Here is a 13,517-nt window from a genome sequence, read left to right as displayed (position 1 = left end):
AGGGATTGTTGTGAAGATAATTTATGTAACGTCCCTGGCACTTAGTAGGCACACAATACATTTTGGTTTCCTCTCCATCTCTTTTACTACCATCTACATAATTTAAATATATGACAATAGCTTTGCCCCCAACCCCCAGCCACCTGCCACATATTCTGCAAGCCTTGCAAGAAATGTGTCCTTGCTTTCCAAATTGTGACCTATGAGATCATTACAAAAGAAAACCATTTTTTAACCCTCGTTTTCTTTATTTTGCCAAAATTGCACTTTTGAGTCTATTGCTGGCAGGGACCACAGCATCGTTTTTAAGCATTATCGCACAGTCGACGCTGGCATTGTGGAAACCTGACATAAAACACGCTTTCTATCCTGCTTTGATATTGATTTAATATCAGAAGACCATTTTCTCTTCATCTCGACCAGATGCTAAAAGGAACTTGAGGTGGATAAGAAGGACATTTCCTGAGCAAGATAATGCTCATTTAACCTACAATAGAAGTCAACTTTTTCCTTCCACTTGAAATATCTTCTTGCATTTTTATAGTTAGAAAGGGACATATAACTGTGTGTTAAGAGGCAAAAGGATTCTGAATAATAAAGATAAATCTAAAGGACACATTTACCTATTTAATTTATGTGTATCCTTCATTTTTCCAGTTTTATTGAGATATAGTTGATAAATAACATTGTGTAAGTATAAGGTGTACAGTGTGATGATTTGATATGCATGTGTATAGTGAAATAATGACCCCATCAAGGCTAATTAACACATCCATCACCGCACACAGTCACCATTTTTTTGTGTATATGTATTATGGCAAGAACATTTACGATCTTAGCGTTTTTGTTATGGTTGCTTTAAAAATCTTGTCAGACAATTTTACTATCTGATTTGCTGTAGTGTTTATGTGAATTCATTTCCTTATCAAGTTGTGCTTTTCCTGCTTCTTATTATGACAGGTGATTTTCCTTTATATTCTGTACATCTTAGATATTATATTAGAAGATTTTTGCTCCTATTCAAGTCTCTTATTTTATATCTTTTATTATTGATTTCAGAGAGGAAGGAAGAGGGAGAGGGATAGAAACATCAATGATGAGAGTGAATCATTGATTGGCTGCCTCCTGCATGCCTACATTAGGGATTGAGCTTGCAATCTGGGAATCAAACCATGTCATCCTAGTTCATAGGTTGATGCTCAACCACTGAGCCATGCTGGCCAGGTAAATCTATTTTATCAGGAAGTCATTCTTGGTTATGCTTAGTGCATAAGGTCTGGCTTATACTTACATTTGTGAGCTGTAATTACAATGACAATTTATTGTTCAGGGCCCTTTCAATGCTATTCTGGCCTACTTCATATTTCACGAAGGTTCCAAATTTTACTAAGCATGCATTTACTTTCTACTTAGAAAAGTGAACCCTCAATATGGACATATATTTTATACCCCATGTGTTAGCATGGAAGACCAAATGAGCACCAAAATAATGACCAGGATTCCTGGCTGGGAGAAGAAGAAGCAAATAAACAGTTCTGGAGTCAGAGGATAAGCAGTAGTTGGACTTAATCCCAGGTAGCAGTCGTTTGCTGGTATGAGGTCTCTTGGTGCCTATGGGTTAAGATGTGTCCATCTCAAAGATACTCTCCAGCATCTCAGAAGTGTTTGCCCAGTGGCCAAATGTGGATTCAAATGTAGGACTTCAGACTCTGGAGCCGGAATGCTCTTTCAGAAAGTAAGATATAAGACAACATGATCTGAATTCATTAATGAATTAGTTAACTTTACTCATTTAAAACATGGTTGCAGAAGTTTTCCCTCGTATATGTGATCTTGTTTGTGACTCATCTATTTCAAGTGGACGGTGATAGTTTAGAGACAGGTAGATAAACTTCCGTGCTTACAGAATCAATGAATCTCTACAGACCAGGCCTCTGATCATTGATTACTACTATTGAAATAATTTTACATGTTTAGGCTTTTTGCTACTTTTCAAATGATCTTTGATTAATTTTTAGGACATGAAATAATTCAATATTCACATGTGTGGAATGCTGAATTAGGTTTCATTTTTAAATAGATTCAGTGTGATAAAATGAATCTCTCTGTTGGTCTTTCTAATGTTTTCTTGAAAAAATTCATATATTGACATCTACTAATAGACCTTCCATAACCTCTGGTATAGCTAAGACTTTCTTTCTTCCTTCCTTTCTTTCTTTCTTTCTTTCTTTCTTTCTTTCTTTCTTTCTTTCTTTCTTTCTTTCTTTCTTTCTTTCTTCCTTCCTTCCTTCCTTCCTTCCTTTCTTTCTTTCTTTCTTTCTTTCTTTCTTTCTTTCTTTCTTTCTTTCTTTCTTTCTTTCTTTCTTTCTTTCTTTCTTGCTATGATTTTTAAATACTCCCCCAGGTACTTAAAAAAAAAAAAAAAAAGCTTGTAAGGTAAAAAAAGATGTTCATTTTATCTTAAGGATGAGAGAACTGAAATTTGAAGAAATAACTTGTTCAGAGTCACACAGGTAGTAGCAAGATTTGAACTGAAGGCTTTCTGAAGAACTTTGCAATATGCTTGGCTGCCTCTCCCTTTTTCTTACTGATGGCAGAGTGGAGCAGTCTGGCAAGCATTCTGAAAATGAGATGGACTATTCCAACAATAGCTTTTTTCAGTAAAGCAAAGATTTAGGAGTAGTATAGGAGAGACTTATTTGCAGAATTATGAAAATTGTGTTATTAACATAACACTTATTAGATTTGTTCTCTAAACCAATTGATCTGATTAAGCTCCAATTCCAGTGTCTCAGGGCTGCAATTCAGATCCCTTGGCCAGCAGAGGGCAGCACTAAGCTGGCTCATGGAGGATGGTCCCAAGCAGGACCAAAGTCATCCTGACCTAACTCTACTAATCACCTGGTGAAGCTCATCCCAGGCCCCTGAGGGGCACTGGTGGCCTGGCTCGATAAGTCATGGAGGGTCTAGTGGGCACGAGAATAGAAGAAGGGTGCCCTTTCTTCTTCTCCAGGCTTCCTCTCTGGTCCTGTGCATGTTTACAGAATGGAGAAAAAAGTTGTGACAATTCTGAACCAAATACACATTTTCTCAAGTACCTCATTCCACATAGTGATCCTGTCAGTAACTGATAGTGCAGTTATTTTTTCTGCACTGAACACATTAATTGCTATCTTCAAAAGTATTTCTCTGGCTGTATGTCCTGCAGCAAAAATTACAAATGAAATTACAAAAAATCTTGAGTTTTTATGCAACACACCAGTGACTTTTGGGAAGAAAACAGTGCTCACCAGGGGAAAAAATGCTGTGCTTTAAAAAAAAAACCACACATAAAGAAATAGCAGCTTTGTGACATGGTAGAAGTCAATTGGTAAAGATTTTTTAATATACAATTTTTTATTGTTTTTATCTCTTAATTTTTAATAGTATTAAAATAAGAAGTATTAATATATTTACAGACCATTATTATTTAAATAGAGATTTTAAAATTAGATTTCAATTGGTAACATTTTCAATAAAGACATAGAGCGATTGTCTGCTCCAAATTCATGACTTTACAAATGGAATTTTGGAAATAGAGCTTAAGACTTTTTTTTCCTGGAAATCTGTTAGAGCAGTGGTTCTCAACCTTCCTAATGCCGTGACCCTTTAATACAGTTCCTCATGTTGTGGTGACCCCCAACCATAATATTATTTTCGTTGCTACTTCATAACTGTAATTTTGCTACTGTTAGGAATCGTCATGTAAATATCTGCTATGCAGGATGTACTCTCATTGTTACAAGTTGAACATAATTAAAGCATAGTGATTAATCACAAAAACAACATGTAATTACATATGTGTTTTCCGATGGTCTTAGGCGACTCCCGTGAAAGGGTCGTTCGACCCCCAAAGGGGTTGCGACCCACAGGTTGAGAACCGCTGTAGTAGAGGCTCCTAGGGAGAAATGCTAATCTGAACAGAAAAGTTAGACAGTTTGACAGTTAAAATAAGAGGGTTGGAGTGTACATCTGGAGCAGAGCAAGCAAACAAAATTCCCACCACGCAGGCAAAACCAATTTCTGTCCTTTCTTCCCTCCTTCTTGGGCTTTCCTTACTCCTTCCTACCTGCTCTGCTTCCCTGAACATTACTTTTGACCCCATTCTGTAAACCAAAGATGAAAAAGTTAAGTGCGATACATTTGTGCATGGATTAACATTTTGGATGGTTATGTTGAACTCTTAGTAGCTGCTGAGCTTAAAACCAAAGCAAAATAAATTTACAAAATAAAGATAATTCGTAATTAAATAAAATGATCAGGAAAGAACAAGGACTAGCCCAGTTTGAGGTGAGGTACATTCTGAAACAACCCGCATATAAACACCAGGACAGCCTTGGAACCTGCAAAGACGAACATAGCTGTTACCTTGGAGTGTAAATCTGTGACTGCTGATGGAGGAGCCTGAAGTGTAACAAAATTAATAAAATACTAGTTTTGTTTTTCCGATTGGAAGGCAGGCCAGGAGAATTAAATGATTCGCTCTGTAAGCAGCAGGGCCGCCCTGTCTTTGGTTTCAGTGTTCTGTCTGTCCTTTAAATCTGTTGCTTTGAAACTGCAAATTGAGTTTGGATACAATGGACTTTAGAATGCAGATCTTGCCTTGGGAATATCTGCACAGTAATTTTATTTAATTTACGTTATATACTGGCTGTTAATTTAGTAAGGGCTTGCCTAAGAGTGTAATTAGTGTAAGTTGAAGAGTGAATGTGTGAAACACAGGACAGAGGCACTTGGTTGTGATTCTGTACTTCATATGCTATAGACTTGCCTTTTCTATTCCTGCTGTATCTTTAAAAATACAGTAAATGAATTTTATGGAGCACGAACAAACAGTAGCGGTCATGCACGATAGGTCCCTAGTCCATTCAGTTGTTTTGTGAGGCACAGCAAATATAAAAACGTGACAAAGGACAAATGTTGTTCTCTACTCTGCAGAGGTGCACGGAATTCTGCCGCTGCCAAGGGAATTTGTAATAGATAATTATAGAAATAAATGAGCCGTCCAGTCACTCATGTGCTTCAAATCAACCACTGAGCACAAAGCTCCATGCGCGGAGGGGACGGGGGCCTGAAGAGCCTCCTTCAATGCCTGTGAGGACTCAGCTCACCGCGAGGGCTCCTGGAAGAGTTTGCAGCTGAAGGTTTTGTGGGCAAAAGAGGCTTCCTATCTCCTTCACATTATTAACTCGGTGAAGTATTTGCTCAAGCGAAAGGGGAATAAGCGCTCTAATCATCCGTAAAACTAATTAACTTCTTTTTTTTCCCCCCAAATGTCTTATCAGATTTCTTCTTTGTAGCTTTCCTCCAATTCCTCAGGACTCAAGGACTCGAGAGTGGTTATCAAAAAACGCATTAAGCAATCAGACATGTCTTCGAAGGAGAGGTGCCTTTGCAGCCCTGAAAAGCTCCAGCCTCAGAGGCTTGCACCAGGGATTTGAACCCTGGGTCTTCCCCCCGCTCTCATCTTGGATGGGCAGTTTATAACTTTCGCTTGAGTTTCCGCTTCTGTAAACTGGGGTGAACAGAAGTGACCTTGTGAGGTTGTTATGAAGATGAGAGATGTAAGTCTACTGTGCTTGACCCAAGAGCAGCTAGCACGACTGATGTAAAACAGCAGTGGTGCACGAGGTGGTTCTAGTGGCCAAACAGAAGTGTGTGACCTGCAACGTGGAGGACACCGCATTCCTGCGGATTTGGCCCCGAGAGGCCGGGGAGTCAGGAACTGGCCAGAGATGGTCTGGGCCCCAGAATTTTATAAGGCTTATTTGGCACATGGTAAATCCTTCAATGGAAGTCAGGCAATGTCACGGGCAAGTCTGGTCCAGTGGGTGCTTCACCAAAGGTTCATAGGCCCTGGAAGGAGAAGACACATAACTGCATTTGCCTGGGGATGGTGAGGCGAGGGCGGAGGGGGCGGAGGAGCTAATCAGGAGGGTCTGCCCAACTGTAACTTCAGTGTGACTTCAAAGGTGCTGCCCTGTCCTTAATCTTGGGGGCAGGTTTAATCTTCCAACAAATTAGAACCTGGCCCATGCCGACCTCAGAGCCCTACACGCTCGAAGCACGCAACAGCCTTCACTATTTGCTCTCAGCTCATTTCTTTTAGATAGAGTTCATCTATCCCTACCCCAACCCCAGAGAACAGCATACGAACATTCAACCAGTTTATGAGTGAACTGGGAAGATAAAGTTCACAGTAAGTGCCCTATTAAATGAGGGAAATATGAGAAGTGACAAGATAAGAGAAGGATTAAAATATTAGCCATAAAATCCTGTGCCCAAACAAAGATATTTCATCACCATTATGCAAAGCCATTTGTATTCTTTTTTTTATAGTGTTTTAAAATTCATTAAAATACTTTTGGAATTAAAGGGGCAATGTTGCCCTAGCCCAGGGGTGGGCAACCTTTCTGTGAGTGCGTGGCAAAACCAGCAAAATCTCTGACTCAAAATTCCTCTGCGTGCCAACCCTAATTTTTTGAGAACATGTTACGCCTACTTGATATCTCTTAAGGTGTACATATGTGAAGAACCTTGAAGAAATAATAAAATTCATTCGAGCGACAAAAACACAGTATATGATGATGAAAAATACATTTATTTTTTAATGTATACATGTACACTGATAGTCCGACAGAAAACTTTATGACTCCGTTTGATATTATCAGTGGGACTTTTGCTGCTGCATCACTGATGACAGAGATTTTACATCAGGTTTATATTTCGTGACCTTCAGAGATATGCACGAGCTACTACTTTCATCCGTCAGGCTACTCCTATTATGAGACTTAACAAAATTCATCACTGAGAACAAAGATTCATAAGCGTATGTGGATGAAACCAAAACAATGGTTGGATCTAGGAAGGCAGGGAGAGTTAAGGCAGAGGCATAGAAATTGCTCTTCCCCTCTCTCATCAATCCATGTCTATGGTCTTTAAGATAACTTGTTATGTAAAATTATTTATTTATCTAAGATGCACCTACACTGAATTTGTCTGAAAAATTAAAAAGTTGATATTAAGAAAAAAATTGTAAATGGAAGATTATAAGAGAAGGTTTCACGTGCCAGCAAAAGTTACTGGCGTGCCATGTTTGGCATATGTGCCAGGGGTTGCCCACCCCTGCCCTAGCCAGTTTAGCTCCATGGATAGAGCGTCAGCCTGCACACTGAAGGGTCCTGGGTTCGATTCCAGTCAAGGGCATGTGGCCAGGTTGCGGGCTCAATCCTCAGTAGGTGGTGTGCAGGAGGTAGCCAATCAATGATTCTCTCTCATTATTGATGTTTCTATCTCCCTCTCTCTCTCCCTTCCTCTCTGAAATCAATAAAAAATATATATTAAATATAAAGAGGCAACGTTCCAGTTGAACACCATACTAAAAAATGTAATATGCTTCAAACATTCTAAGTATATAATTCTGAGCAGTAAAAACAATACAGGCAAAAACAATTATAGAAAAGAGGGGGGTAGTGGCTTTCCTTTGCTAATATGGAGAGATAGGTGGAAGCAATATTTAACCCCAGTGATATTTAGAGGAAAGCCTTGTCCAAAGTTAACCTTTGAAAATCAATTTCAATTTTAAAAAAGAAGAAACACTACATACTCAAAACAAGATAACAGAAAGAACAGTGGTTCAAAAGACTTCTTGACTTCAATCAATCAGAACATCTACACTAATAAAAAGGTAATATGCTAATTAGACCAGGAGACTTTCTGGGAGACCTTCCGGATGTCCTTTCAGACAAAGCCATGGTGGCAGGGCCAAGGCAGGGGCAGTTAGGGGTGATCAGGCCAGGAGGGGAGGGCAGTTGGGGGCAAGAAGGCCGGCAGGCAGAGTGGTTAGGGGCAATCAGGCAGACAGGCAGGTGAGCGGTTAGGAGCCAGTAGTCCCGGATTGCGTGAGGGATGTCTGACTGCTGGTTTAAGCCTGATCAAATTTCATGCACCAGGCCACTAGTCCTCCTTCCTATATTATAAAAGCATAATATGCAAATTGGACGGTGGAATGACAGGTTGCTATGACTTGCACTGACCACCAGGGGGCAGACGCTCAACACAGGAGCTGCCCAGTGGTGGTCAGTGCACTCCCACAGGGGGAGCACTGCTCCGCCAGAAGCTGGGCTCATGGCTGCTCAGCTCAGTGGGGCAGCAGCAGGGAGCCGGCCTAAGACATCAGTTGGACATCCCCCGAGGGCTCCCAGACCTCAAGAGGACACAGGCCAGGCTGAGGGACCTCCCTCCTCCCCCCACCCCCCCTGCCAGTGCACGAATTTCGTTTTAGTCAATCAGAACATCTTTACAATAACTGAGTTGGGTACTGATATACTCCCATGTCTTCTGAAGGCTGAGGCTTGGAATTAGAACAGATCTTCCACTACATCTCAAAAGGCCCCCTTTAAAGTACCATCTGACATCGCTGCGCTCCAGCAGGATGCCTCAGGGTGGTCCTGTTTGTAAGACTGGGCATTCTCCTCTCACCCTGGAAAGTGAGATGTAGACATTTTTCTCCTACTCAGCTCACTTAGTTGTTGAAAGGTGATTCTTTTTTTTCCTGTTATAGTTCAGGCCATGTACAGATATAACTTCTTTTTATCTTAATCCCCAAATCCCTGGAAAGAAATTTAGGTTGGTCCAAGGTGGGATAATCTACTGTAGCTTCCAGGATCCCACACCTTGATCAGTTAATGTGTGTATTGTGTCATTTGTTCCTGAATTGGGCAGTTCCCAGTACCTGGGGTTTTTCTCGCACTCACGTTTAAGTGTCTATAATTGTCTTTAAAATTACTTGCAATTGCCTGTTTATCCGTTTCTCTTTGGGCCTTTCCCTTCTCTTCATCTGACTGCCTCCAATGACCATAGTTACCTGGGATTAGGAGAGTGAGGAATGGGGCTCGGGGATGGTGAGAAACCACACCCTGCTCTTGTGAAAAGCTGGATAGTGTAGCAGGATAATGTCAGCGCCCAAGCAAATGTTAAAATTATTAAATCCTGTATATCTTTAAACAGACTTCTTACACCAAAAGTGTGACTCGAAACTTTTTTTTTTTAAATTATGGACTATAAAAGCGCTCCTGGGCACCAACCAGTTTCACAGCAAGTCAGTGACCGCACCTTTTGGGGCCAGAGCACTTGGAGCAACACGTGCAGACAGCAGCTGGGCCGGAACTTTGCGCACCAGGCGGCGGTCAGCGCGGGGAACCTTTAGGCTAGCGCACAGGCGGCCCCGCGCGCCCGGAAGAAGCGGGGCATTGTGGGAAGCGCCCGCAGTTTCGGCGGGTTCCGTTAAAATGGCGCCCTTGTCGCCGGCGGTTCCCGCGGGGCCTTAGGTTTTTGGGGACACCGGGAGCCCGTGGGGCACGTGGCGGGCACAGGCGGCGGGGCCTCCTGAGCGCGCCGGCCTCGAGGCTGGCGGGCTCGGGCCGGCGGCTCCGCGGGGCCCCCGTGGGCAGTCTCCGGCGAGGATGGCGACCCCCGACCAGAAGTCGCCGAACGTCCTGCTGCAGAACCTGTGCTGCCGGATTCTGGGCAAGAGCGAAGGTAGCGGGGCTGGGCCGGGCGGCTCGGGGTCCGAGGCGGGGCCTGGAGGCCGCTCCCTGCGAGTGCCGTTCGGAGGCGTCCCAGGGGCTGGCGGGGCCGTGGCGGGGCGGCAGTAGCGGAGCCGCGAGGGGCGCGGCCGGCCGCTGGGGTGCTGCTGCCTCCCGGCCGAGGGAGGGGAGGCCGGGGTCCCCGGGCAGAGGGCAGGAGGGCAGGGCCTGGCGTGGGCTGAGTCACCGCTCCCCCCGCGCCCAGATCCCGGGAGGGAAGCCTGGGAAGACGTCAGCGCGCGAACCGCGTCCACCTTCTCTGAAGCCCCAGGACGGGCGGGCGGGCGAGCGGCGGGCTGGCCCCGTCACACGTCTGTGACCGCGCTGCGTGCGGCCGCGTCAGGTGCCCCTTCCCTTAGGAAGGGATCGCAGGTTTGAGTGTGATGCACAGGGGGTGCTTACGACCTGTCCCTGCCATGCGTTTCTATGAAGGGCCGAGGGCTGGATTTCATGCAAAGCTATTTCTGGAGAGCGCACGAAGCGAGCGAATACTGCTACCCGCACCCAGTTCTGTACAGTATGCAAAGCCATTCTGTGGTCGTGGTACTGTAAACAAAAAAAAAGGGGGGGGGGACTGTATGTCGTTTCTTGATATAATCTTTTTTTTTTTTTTTTTTTTTGGCCGGAGGGAGTGGGGAGTGGGGATGCACCATGAAGGAATTTTCTGGGTAATCGTAGCAACTGGGTTACTTATTCCTTAAGCACCATAATGTGCAAAAGAAATCGTGCAGTGTTTGCGAGACGACTTGAAGCAAAATTACGTTTCAAATAGTAATTTATGATTGTGTACATACTTGTGTCACGATTTATGACAGTGCACATATTTTTTTTGGTGTTCTGTGGTAATGTTATGGGCAAAAGATGGCATTTTGGGGGGTCAGTCTGTTAAATGGCACTGACTTCACATATATCTTGCTACTTACGTGAAGGTTCACTCTGTCGAGAACTCTTTGGGCACCCCCACCCCCAGGCACTCTGCTAGGTGCTGGCAGGCAGAGCTGCACAGACAAGGCTCCCCTCTTGCGCGCTAGTGGGGACCTGATACAGTAGGTAAATGGATAATGTTAAGTAGTGATAAATGCTGGGATACAACTACAGTCATGCAGAGGGGTGCTGGGGGAAAGCCTGTGAGGAGAGACTTAACGCAGACCTGAGTGGAGGGAGGGAGGGAGGGTGGGCCCCGGGAACACCTGGGAGGGGTCTGGGTGGAGGGTGCAGTGGCCGTGTGATGGGTGTGAATGTGCGGTGTGGGCTGCGTGTCCTCCGAGTTACCCGTCTGACTCTGTTTCTAATCGTGGAAGAAACCAAAGAGCGAACGAAGGCTGTTGGTTGTGATGCACTCACTTTAGCACCAGTGTTTGCCTTATGCCTGGACCTTAACTTGTTCTCAAGGATAAGCCCCGCGTTCCCCGTGTTCACAGCTGGACTTTGGAGGCACTCAGGAGGTAGCATGATGTTTCTGAATTTTAAAAGAAGTTAAATTTGAGACTTCTTTTGGTTGACTTACTTTCTTCTCTTCAAGGAGGTTGAAACACCTTTAGCAGAGTGCTGCATCTCTATTTAGAATTGTGTCTAAGTTAAGAATAAATAGGCTTTCTAGGATATTCTGAGGGGATCCATTAATGATGATGGTCTCTGCTCTGGACAAGTAGGGTTGTCAGTCATTATATTTGTAATTCCAAATACTGCTATTAATAAAGAATTTACAAGTATTTATTAGCTTGCCTTGTCCTATTTTAATTCGTCCTACCTTAGCAAAGGAGCAATATTAATTGCTGCCTTTATTATTTTGACATTAAAATTTTTTCTTTTCATTAGTGTGTATTTTATCTGGTAACTAAGTAGAATATTTGATTAATTTCTTCATTTTTTAATGACGTTACAGTTTGCCTTATGCTTTTTTAATACTATGAAATTGGGGTATAATAGACACTTGTTACTTTTAATGTGAATTTTATGAGTCAATTTTTTATAGATAATTAAAAAATTTTTTTTACAGTTGGTTTCAAGAGATTCAGAAACAAACCACCTACCCTAAATAGTGCTTGACATTTTTATAAAGTTGTATAACCATTATTTCCTACCTTTCCCAGCTTATAACAGCTGTGAATTTGTTTGAAACAATTTTGCCAACCAGTGACAGGAAAATTCTCTCTCCACATCCCTGCCCCTTCCCCAGAGCACATTTTACTTATTATATCTTTGGAAACAATTTGCTTGATGTTATAGTGTTTCAACTCTGTCAGAGGCAATACTCCTTTGCATACTTTGTAATTCACGTTCTAGCTGCAAGAAAAAGGAGAAATAAAGGAATTTTTATTAGATAAGTATTTCAACATAAATGCTTAAGTACGACTGTGGTACACTACATATTAAAGTAAGGTGATTGCCCTAATCTGTAACACCTCTGAGTGTACTATGAGCCATGGTTCAGACAGATAAAGGAAGGGTGTCATGTTGATTCATGGACCCACAGGAGAGGGAGAAAGAGATAGAAACATCAGTGATGAGGGAGAATCATTGATGGGCTGCCTCCTGCACGTCCCCTCACCGGGAATTGAGCCTGCAACCTGGGCATGTGCCCTGACCGGGAATTGAACTCCGAGTTATAGGTCCATGCTCAAACCACTGAGGTACACCCAATGGGCTTAAACAAAAACTTTTAGGGTTCATCAATCATAAGAGTATAAAGGGACCCCAAGACCAAAAAGTTTGAGGACTGCAAATCTAGAGCAATGTTTTTTATTTTGTTTCAGTTTTAGAGCATTGCTTTTCAACTAAAGCTGTGCATCAGAATCATCTGTGGTTACACAAGAAACTGGTAGCTTTGATTGTGGCAAGAGGAACTGGTGACTAGACAGTAGTCCAGGAAAGAGGACTTTATTTTATTCTATCTTGGTGCCTTTGGGATTTGAATTCTCTAAATGTGATACTTATTCAAAATTAATCTTATGGATCCCATCTCCAGAGATTTTGATCCTCTAGATCAGTGGTTCTGAACCTGTAGGTCACGACCCCTTTGGCGGTGGAACGACCCTTTCACAGGGATCGCCTAAGACCATCCTGCATATCAGATATTTACATTACGATTCATAACAGTAGCAGCATTACAGTTATGAAGTAGCAACGAAAATAATTTTATGGTTGGGTCACAACATGAGGAACTGTATTTAAAGGGCCAGAAGGTTGAGACCCACTGCTCTAGATCTTTTTGTAGCTTAGCATCTGAAACATTAAACACAGTCATTCTGACCTTCGTCTGGCATGGGGAATTGCTGGTTTATGTCCTGGACAGTGTTAGTTGGCTTTCCTTTGCAACTCACTGTCCCTTTTCCTGTCCTTTAGAAAAACAGCATCATGTACAGAGAGGAGATGCAGGATGGCAGAAAGTTTTCTTGCCAAACAATTCAACGCCCCCCCCCCCCCCCCCCCCATCACTTTTCTCTTTCATGGGTGCCATGTTCTTTGGAAGCTTGTTTAGACCAAGTTAATGGCTTTTTAGGCTTCCTCCACATGAATAGGAGTTTACTTTTTGAATAATAAGAATTATATGTCACAGGGGGGCATCAGGATTTTAGAGATGCGTAGGTGGGGCATGCCCCCCCCCCAAAAAAAAAAAAAAGTTGGGAATCACTGTTTTGTTCCTTTTCTGCTTTGCAGCCAGGGGTACTTTCTAGACAACAAATCTAATCAGATCTGTTAAAGAGACTTAATTTGTTCTCTATCTGTAATCTATAGGATGAAGACCAAATTATCTTGCTTACAGTTAAAAACTATGGGTGCTTTATTGAGTTGTGATTTTCATGGCTATAGTAGGCAGCATGCATTTAAACAACATTTTCAGTTTAATAAAAATAACATTTATTGAGTATACTATATGATTATACTCTG

At 42.7% G+C, this 13,517-nt stretch overlaps 1 protein-coding gene across 3 annotated transcripts in view; it reads left to right on the top strand.

The window, feature by feature from the left end:
• Positions 1–9,295: 9,295 nt before the first annotated feature.
• TUBGCP3 (tubulin gamma complex component 3) overlaps positions 9,296–13,517 on the top strand; it is an 82,705-nt gene continuing 78,483 nt past the window's right edge. For 2 of the 3 annotated variants that reach the window (XM_059685138.1, XM_059685137.1), the window contains exon 1: positions 9,297–9,579. In XM_059685138.1, coding sequence (XP_059541121.1) covers positions 9,504–9,579 — 76 coding nt within the window. In that variant the 5' untranslated portion in view covers positions 9,297–9,503. Of the gene's footprint in view, positions 9,580–13,517 lie in introns of all 3 variants that reach the window. The other variant, XM_059685139.1, reaches the window with a different exon arrangement.

Source organism: Myotis daubentonii, chromosome 2 (assembly GCF_963259705.1).
Source record: "Myotis daubentonii chromosome 2, mMyoDau2.1, whole genome shotgun sequence".
Classification (NCBI taxonomy): Eukaryota; Metazoa; Chordata; class Mammalia; order Chiroptera; family Vespertilionidae; genus Myotis; species Myotis daubentonii.
The sequence above is the reverse complement of the archived record's forward strand: the minus strand, read 5'-3'. Positions and strand labels throughout refer to the sequence as shown.